We start from the raw sequence: 20077 nt of genomic DNA on the forward strand, positions 1-20077 counted from the left end.
CTCTGTGAATTGAATCACTTTTGGAAAACTAAAACATATTTAAAAGGGAAACTTTATATCCTTACCATAAATGAAAACCACATCATTTGATCTAAGTGGAAGGTCATGGTAAGAAAAAAGGAAATGAAAACAAAACAGTGTTTTCAGATTTGATGCCTACAAAAAGTTAGGAGCCTGAGGCCTGCTTTCTTTTTTATAGGCAAGTATTTGGGAGGCATAGTCAGTACTACCAAATTGAGACTTACCATTGCCTTAATCAAAAGGAAGAGGATAGAGGAAGATGAACGAGTGAGGCCTGGGTGTTTGTGTGCAGAGATAGTTAGCGCAAGGGTTGGCATGCTGTGGCTTGCTTAATCAGTTTCAGTTTAAGATTGGTTGAAGATCTTCATGTTAAGATATGGCAGTGGCCTCTTTAAAAGTCTTTTGTGCCCGGCACAGTGGCTTATGCCTATAATCCCAGCACTTTGGGAGGCTGAGGCAGGCGGATTACTTGAGCCTGGGAGTTCGAGACCAGCCTGGCCAACGTGGTGAAACCCCGTCTCTACTGAAAATACAAAAAGAGCCAGGTGTAGTGGTGGGCACCTGTAATCCCAGCTACTTGGGAGGCTGAGGCAGAAGAATCGCTTGAACCTGGGAGGCGGAGGTTGCAGTGAGCTGAGATCACGTCACTGTACTCCAGCCTGGGCGACAAGAGTGAGACTCCATCTCAAAAAAAAAAAAAAAAAAAAGTCTTTTGCCTTCAGACCTTCCCCCTTCCAGCCCACCCTGCCCACTCTTAGTGGATCTGTCTTCAGACGTGCTGCCTCATATTGTCCCTGTGTCCCTCGGGAAACTTTAATGGCTCCTTGTTGCCTATTTGATCCAGACCACAATGTTCAATTTGGCAACCAGTGAATCTACCACTCAAGTTTTATGGGCTTCCTGTATCTGCAGCAATATGTTAGATGGTGAGGGGACGTAGAAAAAGGAAGAAATACACTCCATGGTCCCAGAGTTTAAAAAATGTTTCACCTAGTTGAGGAGACAAATCAAACACGAGTATGTGCACATATTATGGTGCATGTACACGACGAGGGGCTGGTGGTCAGGGAAGGCCTCATGAATCTGCCCATCCCTGGGCTTGGTCATCATATAGCTCATTTGTGGTGTGTGAATCTCATGCTGGCTGGGGTTTTCTTTTTTATTGTGGTAAAATACACAAAGTATAAAAGTTACCATTTTAACCATCTAAATTATACAATTCAGTGGCATTTTGTACATTCACAATGCTGTGCAGCTGTCCCCACTATTTCAAGAAAATTTTCATCACTTCAAAGGAAACCTGTACCCAGTAAGCAGTCACTCCCCATTCTTTCTTCCTCCCAATCCCTGGCAACCACTAATCTGCCTTCTGTCTCTATGAATTTGCCTATTTTGTATATTTCATATAAATGGAATCATATAATATGTGGCCCTTTGTATCTGGCTTTTTTCTCTTAGCATAATGTTTTCAAGGTTCATCCACGTGGTAGCACGTTATCAGTGCTTCATTCCCTTTGACGGCAGAATAACATTCCATTGTATGGATATACCACATTTGTTTAACCATTCATCAGCTGATAGACATTTGGGTTGTTTCCACCTTTTGGCTATTGTAAATAATGCTGCTATGAACATTTATGTGTAAGTTTCTTTCTGTGGATGTATGTTTTCAATTCTCCTGAGAATATACTGAGCAATGCAACTGCTGGATCATATGAGTCTATGTTTAACTTAATGAGGAACTGCCAAACTGTTTTCCACAGTAGCCATACTAGTGTACATCCCCACCAGCAAGGTGTGAGGGCTCCAATGTCTCCACATCCTCACCAACATTTATTTTTCATTTTTAAAAAATTATAGCCACCCTAGTGAATGTGAAGCGTTATCGCATTATATGTATGTATATATATATGTATATATTTATTTTTGAGACAGGGTCTCCGTTGCTTAGGCTGGAGTGCAGTGGTGCGATCATAGCTTCATAGCTTAGTACAGCCTCAGCCTCATGAGCGCAAGCGCTCCTTTCACCTCAGCCTCCCGAGTAGCTGGGACTATACGCATGCACTGCCACGCCTGGCTAATTTTTGTATTTTATGTAGAGACAAGGGCTCACCATGTTGCTCAGGCTGGTCTCAAACTCCTGGACTCAAATGATCTGCCTGCCTAAGCCTCCCAAAGTATTGAGATTACAGGTGTGAGCCACTGTGCCTGGCTTCATTGTACTTTTGATTTACATTTCCCTAATGACTAATGGCATTGGAAATATTTTCATGTGCTTGTTGGCCATGTGTATATCTTCTTTGGAGAAACGTCTATTCAAGTCCTTTCGTTACTGGCTGAAAGAATGAGGGTCGTGGTCAACTCAGTATACCACTGGAGGCTATATGAGTAAACAGCAAACTGTTTCTCATAAATGCAGAATGTTGGCAAACTGACAAACTGCGTCTGCCACCCAGAAGGAATGCTGAGGGCAGTTATGCCCCAAGTGCAGTGTTTCTTGTGATTAGGTACATCTGAAGCCTGTTAGTAATAATATGAACCTGTGATCAATTAAGGAGCTGACAAATCATTACCTCCTCCTCTGTGCTCATTCTACCCAATAAATACGAAGGGCTGTGGAAGCTCGGGGGGGGGGGGGGGGGGGGGGGGTGGCTGCCTTTGCTCACTAGAAGCAGGGAGCTCTCTTATTCCCCAGACCCTTCCTTTAAAAGTTTCTTTTGTCTTAAGTTTTCATTTCTATGTTTGTCCCCCTTCATTCAGTCTCGTAATGACAGTCTCAAGTAGTAACAGTAGTAACTCTTGTAATGACTGTCTCAAGTACTAACAGTAGTAACTGTTGTAATGACAGTCTCAAGTAGTAACCGTGGCAGTCTACCACATCCTTTGCCCATTTTTAAATTCAATTGTTTGTGTTTTTGCTGAGTTGTAAGAATCTTTATATATTCTATATAATAGACCCTTATATGATTTCCAAATATTTTCTGTCATTCTCTGGGTTTCTCTGTTTTTTAGAAATGACATCTCACTGTATTGCCCAGGGTGGTCTTGAACTCCTGGGCTCCAGTGATTCTCCCAGCTTAGCCTCTTAAAGTGTTGCTGGGATACAGGCTTGAGCCACCTCACCCAAACTTCATTCTATGGGTTTTTTCACTCTCTTGATAGTATCCTTTGACACACAGTTCTAATTTTGATGAAGTCCAATTTATTTTTCCTTTTGTTGCTTGTGCTTTTGGTGCCACATGTATGAAACCCATTGCCAAATCCAGAGCCATAGAGACTGGCTTCTATTCTAGAGTTGGGAGCTGTGGCTTGCCCAAGGCCATGTCCCCAAAGTCTCTCACAACTTAGCACCCAATGGATACTCACCAGATGTTTGTAGAAGGGATGACTATGTAGTGGGATGTGAGCTGACCCTTGGTGGGGAGAGGGGTTTGTGTAGAGGTATCGTCTGACCAGGGACATGACTTTGAATAGACATTAAGGTACCTTATAAGCTGTAAGATGTGGTCTGACCAAAGAGGAGGGTACACATGAACGAATTGTGGAATTCTGGGGGACAGGTAGCTGAGTGAGGCCTTTAATGGCGGCAAGGGTTTTTTCCATATCATTATGGAAACCTAGATCCATGGAGGAAACTTGTGAGTAGTGGAGAAAGCTCCTCGGGGGGGGAAGGCTGGCTGTGACTTCATCTTTATACCATACTCTCTAGAATAGGGCCTGGCCGGTATTAGGCCTTAGTAAATATTCCAGTGGCCTGATGAGGGAGACTTTTAAGATATTTACATGAGAGACTTTTCATGACATAGTCCTCCTTATATATTCTACTCTGGCTCATCCTTCTTCCAAACTTGACCTTGACTTTCTTTTTTACTAGATTCGCCCCTCTCCCTAGGTGCTGTCAGCTCAGCTGCAGTACATCACTCATAACCCTGCTTAGAACATCCTTGCCTCTCCTCTCCTATCTAATTCATCTCATTCCTCCAGGCCCAAGACAGTATCCAGTTATCCATAGAACCTCAACACTACTGCTCCAGCACATTAGTGTATGGCTCTAGTCAGCCATACACTTAGCCATACACATACCAGAGCTTAGGGTCACATGATCTTAGGTTCAGATGCAGGCTCCACTAGTTACTGTGTAACCTTGGGTGGGCCAGTCTCCCTCTCTCTGCCTTGGTTTCCTCATTGGAAAAATGGCAGTAATAACACTGCTAAAACAGTTCTGTGATAATGAAATGAGATAATAAACGAGATATAAAACCCTTAGTAAAGCATCCAGCTCATAGTAAGCGGTCAAAAATGGTAGCTGTACTGTTTTCTAGTTGGTTGCTGTATTTGGATGTTCTCGTGTTGCTATAAAGAAATACGTGAGGCTGGGTAATTTATTAAAAAAAAGGCTTAATTGGCTCATGGTTCTACAGGCTGTACAAGAAGTGTGGTGTTGGCATCTGCTTCTGATGAGGGCCTCAGAAAGCTTCCAATCATGGTGGAAGGCAAAGGGAGAGCCAGTGTATCACATGGTGAGAGTGGGAGAAAGAGAGAGAAGGGGGAGGTCCCAGACTTTTAAACAAGCAGATCTCATGTGAACTAACTGAGCGACAACTCATTTATCACTAGGGGGATGGTGCGAAACCATTCATGAGAGATCTGCCCCCACGATCCAATCACCTCCCACCAGGCCCCACCTCCAACATTGAGAATCACATTTCAACATGAGATTTGGAGAGGACAAACATCCAAACGGTATCATTTCATATATCTAAATCTTGCTTCCTCTGCAAGATTGTGGGTTTTTTTCTTCAGGGCAGGGGCTGAGTCTTATGCTTATTTTAACTCATATATTTGGCACAAAGTTAGGACTATAGTAAGTACTTAAGAAACATTTGTTGGTTCGAGGTGACTTTGTGATTACTCGGAGTTACTTGCTTTAGGAGACAGTATATCATTATTAAATTCTATATTATTCCACGATTCATTTTCTGAAACCCAAATTTTGCTTTGTTTTATGGGGATCTGGGACTGACTTGTGGTGATCTGATTGTATGTGTGAGCAAGTGTGTGTGTGTGTATATGTGAGAGAGAGAGAGACAGAGACAGAGAGAGAGACAGAGTGGAGGGAATTGTGGAGGTAGTGACAATTGATTTCCTAACGGGCAGAGCCAGCTACAGCTTACCATCCTAACCATTGCATCTAGCTTTCCTCTCCCAGCCCTAGAGCTAGGCTGTTATCTGCCCAAGGCAGCTGTTTTGGCCCTGACTCCCCTGGGGAGGGCTGCTCAGGCGTTCCTCATTCTTCCAGGCTGCCTTTACCACAAAAGGAAATGAGGTCTTTTTGACCCTATCAGACTTCTCTGCCAAGGCATCATGTTTTGCAAGAGGCTATTGCCCTGGCTATATACAGTCCTGGGCAATATGCTAACATTAAAGAAGCAAATTCAGGATAATGGTTACCTCTGGATAAGGGAGGCAGGGCTATGAGCTCTGAGATAAAGCTTCAGTTGTCTCTGAGGTATTTATTTTTTATGCAGGGCTGTGGGGCATATGAGTGTTCATTTATTATCATGAACATTATATAATCTTGAATTTGCTGCTTATCATTTCTATGCATGTATTATCCATAAATATTACTGTGTTTTTTGAGTATTTTCCAGCTTTATATATGTGTTGTGAAATTTTATGTGTACTTCAGCTACCTATATTTTTTGCCTCACAGTTTTTGAGATTTGTCTATTTTGTTTGTTTTTTTGTTTTTTTGAGATAGAGTTTTGCTCTTGTTGCCCAGGCTGGAGTGCAGTGGCATGATTTCAGCTCACTGCAACCTCCGCCTCCCAGGTTCAAACTATTCTCCTGCCTCAGCCTCCCAAATAGCTGGGATTACAGGTGCCCACCACCATGCCTGGCTAATTTTAGTAGAGATGGGGTTTCACCATGTTGGCCAGGCTGGTCTTGAACTCTTGACCTCAGGTGATCCTCCCACCTCAGCCTCCCAAAGTGCTGGGATTACAGGCGTGAGCCACTGTGCCCGGCCTAGATTTGTCTATATTGATATATTACACATTAGACTCTGTATTAATATTCCATGTTATAAAGAGATGTATCTTTTCTGCTATTGGGTAGACATTTCAGTGGTTTCCTATTTTTCGCTTTTGCAAACAACGCTATAACAAATAGTCTGATATGCAGTTCCTTGTGCCTAAGACAAGATACTTCTGTAGGAGTGGATTGGCTAGGCCATAGGACATATATGCCTCTCTCTTTGCTCGTATTGCCACATCACTCCTCAGAGTGATTGTCCTACTTTACCTTCCCACCAGCAGTGCACAAATGTTGATGCTGGCCATGTCCTTGCCAACCCTTGCTAGTTGTATCTGTGCTTCTCTTTTCTCTCCAGATCACCAGAAAAGGTGGGAGTTAAGGTTTTGCAATTAAAGGAGAATGTCAGCTCTGAAGAATTTCCTGTTACATTAACTTTAATGAGGAAAAGATTTTGTTCTCTGTTTTGGTGAAAATAATGTTTAGACTTCTGTGGAAAACAGTTACATACATTTTTTATTCTGAAGCAGAGCAGTTTTTTCTTTCTTTTTTTTTTTTCGCTGTTTGCATTCTTGGCAAACAAGTAGGAAAGACCAATTAGCAAGCTAATGTTCTAAATATTTACTTGCAGTAATAGTCATTTTTTAATGTTTTATATAGCATGGAACATTAGGTTTATGTTTATTGCTTTTCAATGTTTTGAATTGATTAAAATGAATTAAATTTAAGAATGTGACACAACTTTATGGATAAAGATTGATCATAATTACTTGCCGCTTTATTTGCATTTTGTGAGGGAAAAATACATGGTAAGAAAATGTGTTGACATTTTACAAACAGGTTAGAAAAGTCATAAAGGGTAACTGGCTATTTTATGTTGTCTCTTATGTTCACAGGTGGGAAAGGAGAAGTTTCACAAATCCCAACATTGGGGCTTTTGCAACAATGTTATGATGTTGGTGAGTGATGAAAAGCCTGGAATAGGTGGAGAACCACTTCTGGGGCAAAAGATAAAGCCGAAATGTAGCATATATCCTAAAGGAGATGGAAGTGATGTACCATCATGGGTAGCCTTTGATAAACAGGTAAGTCACATGACACTGGGAGGAATGCAGTCTTAGCATTTTACAGATGCTAAATAATTTAGTTTTGAGAAAGTAGGAGTCTTCAGTGTAAATGTTAAGGCTAGTTCTTTTTCTTTTTGCCTTTTCTACTTATTATTGCCTTTATTTTTAGTGTTTTATTTTTAGTGTTTCTCCCCTTGTCTTTATTTGTTTAAATTGACAAACATAATTGTATATATTTATGGTGTACAACATGATGTTTTGAAATATGTATACACTATGGAATGGCTAAATTGAGCTAATTAACATATGCATTACCTCATGTGCTTCTCTTTTTTTGAGATGAAAACACTATTGTCTTATAATTTTCAAGTGTACAATACATTGTTATTAGCTATAGTATTGTGTTATATAATAGATCTCTTAAATGTATTCCTCCTGAGTGAAATTTTGCTTCTTTTGACTAAGGTTAGTTCTTCTGAAAAGATAAATTCAAGAACAAAAGTATCCTAAACAAAGAAAAATTATTCTTGCTCTGCTCTTTTTTATCAGGCACGTTGGTTGCAGAATGCCAAATGTTTATCTTTCTTGGCTAATGCTTATTAACCTTTCTCTCATCTCCTTCACTGGACAGGATAATCTGTCCTATAGACACTAAGAGTCTGGTCAGATTGTCACTTTTGAGTTGCCATTGACTAAATAATTGTGTCTGAGTCTGAATGTGGCTTTAAATAGAAATGGAAAAATGCCTTCTCTTCTTTTCTCCATACTAATTAGTAATAAACCACAGTAATGATTCCCCATCCCTAAGGGCTAAAATGTGATATGGCAAGAAGAATAGTGAAAGGAAGTGATGCCATTATTAGACAAGAGTTGGAATTTTTTAATGTATATTTCTATACACATACACACACATATACATATGGACATATTGGCAGTTAGAAAAGGGAATGTATTTGAATATTTTTTAAAAAGGCTAAGATCAAAGGAAAGAAAAGGCGACCAGCTATATGGATATGCTGTGTTTATCAGATAGCCCTGTATCACAGCCCAATGTCCTGTTCTCCAGAAAGAACTAGTTATTAGATTATTTTAGGTCCTGTGATTGAAAGATAGTTCAGGACTAGATAAAGAATTGAAACCATAGCATGCTAAGTTTACCAGGTGGTTTTTAGCAGCTTTTAACATGGATTGGTTGGCAGTACTTTGATTCTAATTAAAATGTCCTCAAATTGACACATCCCCATGTCATCTGTGATAGGGTAGATCATCTGTGATAGGGTAGATCAATTAGAGTGCACATTTTTTTTTGAAGCCTAGTTCTGACACTTATAGTAATATAACAGACCACAGGGAGGCTTCCTTCCTGGGAAACCATTTCTCCTTTCAACATGGGCCAATATTCTTTTCTTGGATTATTTTCAGTACCTGTCTCAGTGCTGGACCTAGAGCTAAAAAACAATTCTGGGCTGACTGACTTGGGTGGATTATGCATAGTTTTCTGTTACTCTCAATCTTATAGGATGTTTACTTTGCATGGGCCAAAGAAAAGATTCTATTTTTACCTCATGTAAAAAAGGGGGTATCGACAATATTTTAAACTAATCCACTACTGAATAAGTATCGTAGGCCACAATGTATTAATATTAAACTATTCTCTTGCATTTCAAGTCGAAAAGTCATTTCATGTTTTTCTCCATATTTCATATGTCCCTTTCAAGCCTATTTTGCAGGCCTTTAATTACTTACGTAGAATATTTCATGAATCTGGAATAATTTTAGCTTCAGACTACTTGAGAAAATGAAGAGCTTGCTCATTTCAGGTCTAACTAAATGCAACATAATTCTTTCAGTTATTTTGTTGGTCAACTTCTATTAAATATTCATTGAGCTTTAAATGAGACACTAAGACTGAAATATTTACGTGCTCTGATGAGACTGTGAACTACAGATTAAATCCTGGTTAATACCCCAAGCAAATTATAAAGCGCTTTCTACATTAGCGGTTCAACAAAAACAAGTCAACACCTGTTAATCATTTGTCTTAAAAATGAGACATTTTCGGTGCACCTTGTCCCAGCCGCCGGGTCCCGGCCCCTCACTCTCCTTTGCCGCGCCGCCACCATGCTCTCCGTGCGCGTCCCCTCCTGCACATCACGGAGCCGCAGCAGCTGTAGCTCTTTGCCGCTGAAGGGGCTCAGCCTGGTCGACAAGAAGAACGGGCCCCTGGCCCTGAGCGGGACCCGGGTTCTGGCCAACAAGACTGCAAGGAGGATCTTCCAGGAGCCCGCGAGCCGAAAACTAAAGCAGGTGCCCCCGGCGTGGAGGATGAGCCGCTGCTGAGAGGAAACCCCTGCCGCTTTGTCATCTTTCCCATCGAGTACCATGGTATCTGGCAGATGTATAAGAAGGCGGAGGCTTCCTTCTGGACCACCGAGGAGGTGGACCTGTCCAAGGACATTGGCACTGGGAATCCCTGAAGCCCGGGGAGAGATATTTTATATCCCATGTTCTGGTTTTCTTTGCAGCAAGCGATGGCATAGTAAATGAAAATTTGGTGGAGCGATTTAGCCAAATAGTTCAGATTACAGAAGCCCGCTGTTTCTATGGCTTCCAAATTGCCATGGAAAACATACATTCTGAAATGTATAGTCTCCTTATTGACACTTACATCAAAGATCTCAAAGAAAGGGAATTTCTCTTCAATGCCATTGAAACGATGCCTTGTGTCAAGAAGAAGGCAGATTGGGCCTTGCGCTGGATTGGGGACAAAGAGGCCACCTATGGTGAACGTGTTGTAGCCTTCGCTGCAGTAGAAGGCATCTTCTTTTCCAGTTCTTTTGCATCGATATTGTGGCTCAAGAAACGAGGACTGATGCCTGGCCTCACGTTTTCCAATGAATTTATTAGCAGAGATGAGGGTTTACACTGATTTTGCTTGCTTGATGTTCAAACACCTGGTACACAAACTATCGGAGGAGAGAGTGAGAGAAATAATTATCAATGCTGTTCAGATAGAACAGGAATTCCTCACCGAGGCCTTGCCTGTGAAGCTCATTGGGATGAATTGCACTCTAATGAAGCAATACATTGAGTTTGTGGCAGACAGACTTATGCTGGAACTGGGTTTTAGCAAGGTTTTCGGAGTAGAGAGCCCATTTGACTTTATGTAGAATATTTCACTGAAAGACTAACTTCTTTGAGAGGAGAGTAGGCGAGTATCAGAGGATGGGAGTGGTGTCAAGTCCAACAGAATTCTTTTACCTTAGATGCTGACTTCTAAATGAACTGAAGATGTGCCCTTATTTTGCTGATTTTTTTTCCATCTCATAAAAAAAATCAGCTGAAGTGTTATCAACTAGCCACACCATGAATTGTCCATAATGTTCATTAACAGCATCTTTAAAACTGTGTAGCTACCTCATAACCAGTCCTGTTTATTTATAATGCTGGTAGTATCACCTTTTGCCAGCAGGCCTGGCTGGCTGTGACTTACTATAGCGGTGACAATGGCAGTCTTGGCTTTAAAGTGAGGGGTGACCCTCTAGTGAGCTTGGCACAGCAGGATTAAACAGTCATTTAACCAGCACAGGGAGTTGAAAGTTGAAAGAAGCAGCCTCACTGCTTCAATGCAGATTTTAATGTTTACTTAAATATAAAACTGGCACTTTACAAACAAATAAACATTGTTTGTACTCACAAGGCGATAATGGCTTGATTTATTTGGTTTCTACACCAAATACAAAGCATTCTCCTGACCACTAATGGGAGCCAATTCACAATTCACTAAGTGACTAAAGTAAGTTAAACTTGTGTAGACTAGGCATGTAATTTCTAAGTTTTATTTTAGTGAATTAAAATACTCGTTAACCAACTTTAAAGTCAGTCCTGTGTTTAGATAGATATTAGTCTGTTGGTGCCAGATAGAAGACAGGTTGTGTTTTTATCCTGTGGCTTGGGTAGTGTCCTGGGATTCTCTGCCCCCTCTGAGTAGAGTGTTGTGGGATAAAGGAATCTCTCAGGGCAAGGAGCTTCTTAAGTTAAATCACTAGACATTTAGGCATGATCTGGGCCTTCATATGTGTGAGAAGCCATTCCATTTTATTTCTCACTGTGTTTTCCCCAACTTCTAGTTGATAAGAAAAAATTATTGAAGAGTTTTTTTTTTTTTCTTTTTTTTGTCTTTTAATACAGGAATATGTCTCTTTTTATTGAGGTCTTTTTTATGTGCTATGATTAAATTAAATGAGATAATGCTTTAAAAGCACTTATATGTGGGAGCTAAGGTAGTATTGTAAAATTTCAAGTCATCCTTAAACAAAATGACCCACCTAAGATCTTTCTCCTGTTAAGTGGTGAGATCAACTAGAGGTGGTTCCTACAAGTTGTTTATTCTAGTTTTGTTTGTGTGTAAGTAGGTTGTGTGAGTTAATTCATTTATATTTACTATGTCTTTTAAGTCAGAAATTTTTTATTTATGTCCTTTTAGATTTTACCTGTAGTTCATCCTTTAAAATAATCACCCAGTGTCTCATTCTAGCATTATCTAAATCTGAGTATTATCTAGGGGAATCTTAAACTTCAGTAGGAAACCATGATTAATATAGTTTCCATTCAAATATTAATTTCAGAATGAAACATAATTTTTTTTTTTTTTTGAGACGAAGTCTCGCTCTGTTGCCCAGTCTGGAGTGCAATGGCGTGATTTTGGCTCACTGCAACCTCTGCCTCTTGGGTTCAAGCAATTCTCCTGTCTCAGCCTCCCGAGTAGCTGGGACTGCAGGTATGTGCCACCACACCTGGCTAATTTTTGTGTTTTAGTAGAGATGGAGTTTCACCATATTGGTCAGGCTGGTCTTGAACTCCTGACCTCAGGTGATCCACCCACCTCAGCCTCCCAAAGTGCTGGGATTACAGGAATGATAAACAAATATTCTTAATACGGCTACTTTGAATTAATCTGCCTTTATGTTTGGGAGAAGAAAGCTGAGACATTGCATGAAAGATGATGAGAGATAAATGTTGATCTTTTGGCCCCATTTGTTAATTGTATTCGCTATTTGAACATTGTACTGTTCTATTGTTAGTTTCCTTCATCATTTATGGTATAGTCAATTTTTAAATCTCTGTAATATGATACATTTTCCTATCTTTTAAGTTATTGTTACCTAAAGTTAATCCAGATTATACGGTCCTTATACTTGTACAACATTAAAATGAAGAAAGGCAAAACAAAAAAGACGTTTTCAACTTGTTGCCAGTTTTTCCAGTAGCTTTTAATCCTAGCAATATATCTAGCATTACATTCTCAGGTAATACAAAGTAAAAATAAAGACCGTTCTTTGGAAAGTGTATTAAAATTAATATTTGTAGTAGATGCTCTTTGTGCCCACCAGATCCATGCTGTGGTGGTGCGCCCCCATCCCCAGCTGTGACAAATGATTTGACAAACAGCTCACACCTGTAACCCTCTCTGGAGACTTGCTCTTGGCCGATGGAAGTTGCATCTCTCAGAGACACCTGAGAGGTTACACTGGCCTCCCCCTTTTCCCCCAAGAGGGGGCAGCTAATAACTGACTGATTTATCAAGGGTAAAAAAAAAGTCAGCTTCCTTGCCTGAAGGGGGGATAATTCTTTGCTATGATTCAGGCTCTATAGCCCCTCGTGCATCAGACCAAGTCTACACTTGACCTGAGAATGCTTCCTTGCTTGCGCGGCTCGTTTCCCTTTCCTTTGCTGCTTCCCTCACTCCCTTACAGGTTTCTCCCAAGAGTCTGCCCTTAATAAATCACATGCACTAAAATCCCTGTTTCAGGCTCTGCCTCTATGGAACCCAACCTAAGACAACATTCCAGGTTTTAATCCATAATTCTGAAAGCAACCACCAAAATGCCTTGCTCAAGTAGACTATCACATTACAAGCAGAGAAAATGCCTTTTGCAATCACGAAAAGGAGCCAGTATTTGTTATCCCGCATGGCCCCTGCAGCAGACACTTCTAGCTGTTTATCCTTAATGCATTCTACCCTTCCTTGTTATAGGCAGAACAGTTTTATGCAGGCTGGAATTGTGCCCACTTAAGTGTGTTACCTCCCCAGGCTCCTTGCAGCTAGGGCTGGCCGCATGACTCACTTTTGGCCAATGATATATGCATTAAGGTTTATTGGGTGGGGCTCCTGGGAAAGTTACTATTTTTCTAATGAAAACAGGCTCAGCAGGTATGATTTTCCTGCCCTTTGCCCTCCTTTTGTTTTTCCTGTCTGGAACTAGTGTTACCGAACCAAACTGGGTCCATTTACCTGCATGCAAGGGAAAGCCAAACGCCAAAGCACCAGGTTTTTGCAGCAAGAAAGGTTTATTGAGTTGATTGGCAAGAAGACAGGAGGAAACACTCAAATCTGTCTCCTGGAGCTGGGGGCTGGGTCGGGTTTTATAAGCATAGCGTAATGAGGTGTGATCTGATTGTATCTTGCAATGAGGTGATGCTGGGAGGCATAATCTGATTGGATCCTGCTATGGGGTGACACCAGAGCGCGATCTCTTTGGCTCCTGGATCCTGCCATATGGGATCCACTTCTTAATCCAGTAACTGTTCCTTGGTCCAAGCACTTAGATTTCACCTGTGCACACTTGGTTCAACCGGGCATGCTCGGGTTATATGACCTTCAACCTGGGGTCCACGGCAACTGAAAAACAACTCACGATTTTGTTATGTAAAAGTTGAACTAGATTAGTCTGATGTGGTTACGCTAGGACATAATTCCTAGGGCACAGCAGCTATCTTGTGAGCATGACAGAGATAAAGGAAACCTAGGTCCTTGTTGGCATCATGGAGCTACTGTTTAAGGCCCAGGCTGCCTCTCTTTGGACTTGTAGTTATGTGAGAAAAATCAGGCCATATTTCAGAGATTCTCAACCTAGCAAGGTATTTGGAAATATGTGGAGGTGTTTTGGGTTGTCACAATGATCAGGAGCAGGGCCAGACTAGGGTAAGGCAAATGAGGCACTTGCCTTCGGTGCAACATTTAAGGGGTTCCCCCAAACTCAGCAATTAAGCTAGATAATATTTTATTATTATCTAATTATTATTATTATTAAGCTAGTATAATATTTTAAAAAATCAAATTAATGCCAGAAATTCATGATGAACAAAATGCCAACATCTTAAATAAAGACAAGATCAGTAACTGTGCCATGGAAGTTATATTGGAGCCTGAGGCAAAAGGAAAAATCAGCAATACTGATCCAATCTTTATTAAAAATTTGGCATTTTGATATTTTGTTTCTCCTGGATATTTTGCATTAATTTTGTTTTATTTTATTTTATTATCTTTTTTGAAGTGGAATCTCGCTCTGTTGCCCAGGCTGGAGTGCAATGGCACGATCTTGGCTCACTGCAACCTCCGCCTCCCAGGTTCAAGCGATTCTCCTGTCTCAGCCTCCCAAGTAGCTGGGACTACAGGCGCCCACCACCACAACCAGCTAATTTTTGTATTTTTAGTAGAGACGGGGTTTCGCCATGTTGGCCAGGCTGGTCTTGAACTCCTGACCTTAGGTAATCCACGACCCCCCCCCCCCCCCACCAGCCTCCCAAAGTGCTGAGATTACAGGCATGAGCCACCACGCCTGGCTTGCATTAATTTTGATGTTTTAAATCACCTCACCCTAGGGCCAGCCCTGACCAGGAGGTGCTTCTACCATTGAGTATCTAGGGGCCAAGTGTATATTTTATATCCTGCAGTGTGGGGAAGGCAACCTTACATTGGGGAAAAATTGTTCTACCTCAAATGCCAATACTGTTTCCATTGAGGAACACAGTGGGTGTACTACTTGCTTAAAACCCATAGCATTGGGAGAATTTCTAAAAACAGGCAAAATAATTTTGCTTAATACTGCACCCACCCTTCAAAGACTTAGTTATTTCATTGAATTCATTTAAATAAAAGCAGACTATGATGGGACCAAGACAAAAACAAGACTACCCGATAATCATAACTGTCTGACCACAGAACACGAACACTGTCCAAGTCACAAAATGCATCACTCATGCCAGTTAGTTCCAGTCATCATCCCAGTACCTACATGAGTAAGAAGCAAATGTAGATGGTTGTCCTCATCATATAAATGAAGAATCATTCTCAAGGAGAAACGGAGCACGAACCAGAATCTGAGACTGGGTGTTGGAGGCACTGATTCTGGTTCTGGTCTCGCCATTAACTATATGTGTGATTGTGGCTTAGTCACTTTACCTCTCTGAGCCTCAGTTTCCTTAACTATAATGCAGGACTTGGCTAGCTGATCTGTAAGGCCCTTTTACCTCTGGCAATTTATGTCTAAAACTTGACTAAAGTCAAATTCAGCTTGTTTATCTTAGAACTGAGCCCAGACCCTGGATCTCATGGCCTAGGACTCTCTAATTACATCAGGCACCCACCACTTCATAATTAATGGAAATTTGGCATTTAGCAGTTTATGCTACGCTATGGTGGCTGTATAAGATCTATAGTTAGCTGCTTTTATAAAACGTTGGAATATTTAGAAATATACAAATGACTGAATGTTTTTATATGACTTTCATCTGGATGTTAAGCCCCATTTACATAGACTCTACAATTTTGCTCTCATTTTTCATTTGTCAACAGCTCCTAGTTAGCCTAATTTGTTTGCTATTTCACAAATGACTCAATTATAGTAAGTGGCAAGATAGAAGTTGATCTTATGGGATATGCATACATTTAAAAATATTATTTCTTTTTTTTCCATCTATTGTAAACATAATGATTACAATCAAAACTACTGACCGCACAATTGAATTTTAATCACTTACATTAATTGACATCGAGCTTGTAATGAGCTGATTATTTATGTAGCACTGTGTGACTCTATGATTTGAACAATATAGAAATAAATTTTTAAAATATAATTTGGTCCCTTGGGTCATCTTGGTTTTTTTTTTTTTTAAGATTAAACAAGTTAGTTTATTATTCATTTGCAGCAAGGGAAAAAGCATACCCTAAGCAACTGTGGGATGTCTAATGAAGCAGGTGTTAGAAAAGGCTTATTATAGGATTTGGGCTTGTGTTAAGTAATTGTGGGGAGTGATTAAGGAAGCAGGGCTTTGCTCTGGATTGGGTGCTATCAGGAAGTAGGGGCACATCTACAACTGGGTATCTTAATAAATCTCAGAGAGAGAACAGACTAGAGTGAGTCTATACCTATAATTGGGAGAGAAGCAGCTGTCACTTCTGTGAGCCAGGAGAGGGGGATGTTTGACATTTCATGGCTGGACAAGGTTCATTTTCTGTGTTTAGATGTGACTATGGAGTGGTCTTGGTTTTGTCTTGATCTGTCACGGTCGCAGAGTGGCCTTGTCTGATGTTGGTGGTCTCTAAAATTATTCTTGTTTAGCAGGAGAACACCAAGGCCTAGCTGTGGTTGCCAGGCCAGCTTGTAGCAGCACCAAGACCAGCTGATATTATAGGCTGGCTCCTGGATGTCAGGGGCTACTTTTCTCTTTCTTACCCAGTACTAGCTAGAATTTTTAATTTTCCTGCAGGAGGATTAAAGAATGATCGGGTACGTTACAATTTCACTTGGTTAACAAAGAACAATACGTAAATACAGATTCTTGAACTTTTGCCTAAAGCCAGTTAGGAATGTTATAAAATATAATCAGAATATATAAAAATAAAATACAATTAAGCTTTTAAAAAAACTGGAAAATGCATTAGATATACCTTTAAACCATACCCGAAATTTCAAATGGAAATTTTTCCATAGGTTTATATAATTTTCAGATTATCTGACTCTTGCTATTACCATGTCATAAAAGACACCAACATGTATAATTATAAGACAATGTAATTGCAATACATCGCCATTTGAATCCCATGTTTTACATCACAAGTACACAGATCTTCAGCTATTTAGTTTTAGAGAAGAAATAAAAAGTCTTGCCTGAAATCAACCATGTCATACCCCAAATTCTCAACTATGCATTCTGCATTTGTCACTAAGAATAAAAGTCTTTAAATTTATATTAAAGTGATAAAGCTTCCAATTTCATCGTATTATGTGGGTTTATTTAATCTTCTTTTGAAATTAAAAAGGCACTTAATAAAAATAATCCCCAAGTCAGGAATAAATGTTTTTGGAATAAAAAGAACGAGAATCATAAATGAGCCATTTAGTAAAGAAGAGAGTTCTTCCTTCCCTCTTTTCTAAAACCTAGAATTTAGCTATTTGACAACATTTTAAGGCCCTTCCCTCAGGCCAAAACTTTTTATCAGTAACTAGGCCTGTGGCTTATTCTGATTAGTCCAAAGTTAAAATTGTCTTTTTGAACTTAAACTTTTGTACTACATCCCCATTAGAATGGCTATAATTTTAAGACTCTTACCACTAAGTGTTGGTGATCATGTAGAGAAACTAGAACCTTCATACATTCCTGGTAGGAATGTAAAATGGTACTGCCATTTTGAAAGACAGTTTGACAGTTTCTTAGTTAAACATATATATGCTGCATGACCCAGTAATTCCACTTCTATGTATCCATCTAAAAGAAATTAAAACATGTTCACACAAAAACTTGTGTGTGAATGTTTATAGCATCATTATTCATAGCAGCCAAAAAACAGGGAACAACCCAAATGTCCCTTAAGTAATAATGGATAAACAAAATATGGTATATCCACATAATGAAAACTATTCAACAATAAAGAAACCTAATGATATATATGTTACAACATGGGTGAACCTCAAAAACATTACCCTAAGTAAAAGAAGCCAGACACAGAAGACTTCCTATTATATGATTCCATATATATGAAATCCTAGAAAAGGCAAATACATAGGAAAAAGCAGATCAGCAGTTGACTGGGGCTGATGGTGGGAGAGGGGACTTTTGTGGGGAGGGGTGGTGATAGAAATGTTTTAAACTGGATCGTGGTGATGATTACACAGCTCTGTAAATTTACAAAAAGCCATTGAACTGTATGCTTAAAAGTAGTAAATTTTATGGTATATAAATTACAGCTTAAAATATTAGTTTGTTTGGGTTGCCATTGTAACTGCCCAACTGGTTCACCATGCCTGTTGCCTAGACAGAGCCCATTTATCAAGATAGGGGAATTGTGATGGAGAGTTATTCACACAAAGCTGGCTGTTCAGGAGACCAGAGTTTTAATATTACTCAAGTCAGTCTCCCACAAGACTCAGGAATTGGGTTTTTTAGGTATAATTTGGTCGGGGTGGTGGGGGGTGGTGGGTTGGAAAGTGGGGAGTGCTGATTGGTCAGGTTGGAAATCACAGGGAGTTGAAGATGTCCTCTTGCACTGAGTTGTTCCTGGGTGGGGGCCACAAGACCAGATGAGCCAGTTTGTCAATCTGAGTGGTGCCAGCTGATCCATTGAGTACAGCGTCTGCAAAATATCTCAAGCACTGATGTTAGGTTTTCTTTCTTTTCTTTTTTTTTTTTGAGATAGAGTCTCACTCTATCACCCACGCTGGAGTGCAGTGGCGCGATCTTGGCTCACTGCAACCTCCATCTCCTGGGTTCAAGCAATTCTCCTGCCTCAGCCTCTCAAGTAGCTGGGACTACAGGCGCGTGCCACCACACCCAGCTAATTTTGTGTATTTTTAGTATAGACAGGGTTTCACTGTGCTGGCCAGGATGGTCTCGATCTCCTGACCTCATGATCTGCCCGCCTCGGCCTCCCAAAATGCTGGGGTTACAGGTGTGAGCCACTGCACCTGGTGATGTTAGGTTTTATAATAGTGATCTTATTCATCCCCAGGAGCAATTTGGGGAGGTTTAGAATCTTGCAGCCTCCAGCCATATGACTCCTAAACCACAATCTCTAATCTTGTGGCTAATTCATTAGTTCTGCAAAGGCAGTCTAGTCCCTAGGCAGGAAGGGGGTTGTTTTGGGAAAGGGCTAGTATGTCTTTGTTTCAAAGTTTAACTATACACTAAGTTCCTCCTGAAGTTAGTTTGACCTATGCCTCAGAATGAACAAGGATAGCTTGGAGGTTAGAAGCAAGATGGAGTTGGTTAGGTCAGATCTCTTTCACTGTAATAATTTTCTCAATTATAATTTTTGTAAAGACGATTTCACCATAACAAAATACTGCAGACTGGGTGGCTTAAACAGAAATTTTTTTTCTCACAGTTCTGGAGGCTGGAAGTCCAAGGTCAAGGTGCTGGCAGGGTTGGTTTCTCCTGAGGCCTCTCTCCTTGTCTTACAGATGACTACCCTCTTGCTGCCTCATCCTCTATGCACACTAATTATAGTTATTTTGAACATAAAATCCTTGTCATTTGTAAGATTTTAGTTCACAAATTAGGAAGAAACTGATAGTCACTATTTGACTTGTTGACTTAAATTTTAGGCTGATTTATATTTTGTTCTGAACTTTTAATCTATAAAAGTCATGGTTATTTATGTATTTTCCCCCTCTGAATTCAAACCAGCTGCAAGTTTATTTGAAATATTAAAAAAAAATTCTTTACCTTCCTTTATTTTGTATTTGCAGGACTCTGCCCTGTGGTAAACTCACTTTTTGTAACACTGATGGTGGGTGATAGCACAAATGCCATAGACCATATAATCTAGCTGTATTCTTAAAAATTTTTTTTTGAAGTAATTTTGGACTCACAAAAAGTCACAAAAATAGTACAGAGAGTTCCTGAATACCCTTTTCACAGCTTTCCCCGATGATAACATCTTATATAACCATTTGATATACCTTATCAAAACCAGGATTTTACCTTCTGCAACATGGTAAAACAAGAACAAAAATGCAGGAAGTCAGCATTGGCATTGTGAACAGCAAAGTATCTGAGACGGGTCTCCATCAATTTAGAAAGTTTATTTTGCCAAGGTTAAGGATGTGCCTGTGACAGACTGAGGAGGTCCTGATGACATGTGCCCAAGGTGGTCAGGGTACAGCTTGCTTTCA

The 20077-nt window shown here is 40.2% G+C and overlaps 1 protein-coding gene and 1 pseudogene across 1 annotated transcript in view; both read left to right on the forward strand.

Moving 5' to 3' along the window:
- Positions 1–20077, forward strand: part of EFHC2 (EF-hand domain containing 2) — a 201003-nt gene that overhangs the window by 24110 nt on the left and 156816 nt on the right. Inside the window, exon 3 of the mRNA XM_030806505.1 lies at positions 6951–7139. Coding sequence (XP_030662365.1) covers positions 6951–7139 — 189 coding nt within the window. The remainder of the gene's footprint in view (positions 1–6950; positions 7140–20077) is intronic.
- LOC115833300 lies at positions 9309–10401 on the forward strand (annotated as a pseudogene).

The sequence above is a fragment of the Nomascus leucogenys genome, chromosome X, assembly GCF_006542625.1.
Source record: "Nomascus leucogenys isolate Asia chromosome X, Asia_NLE_v1, whole genome shotgun sequence".
NCBI lineage: Eukaryota > Metazoa > Chordata > Mammalia > Primates > Hylobatidae > Nomascus > Nomascus leucogenys.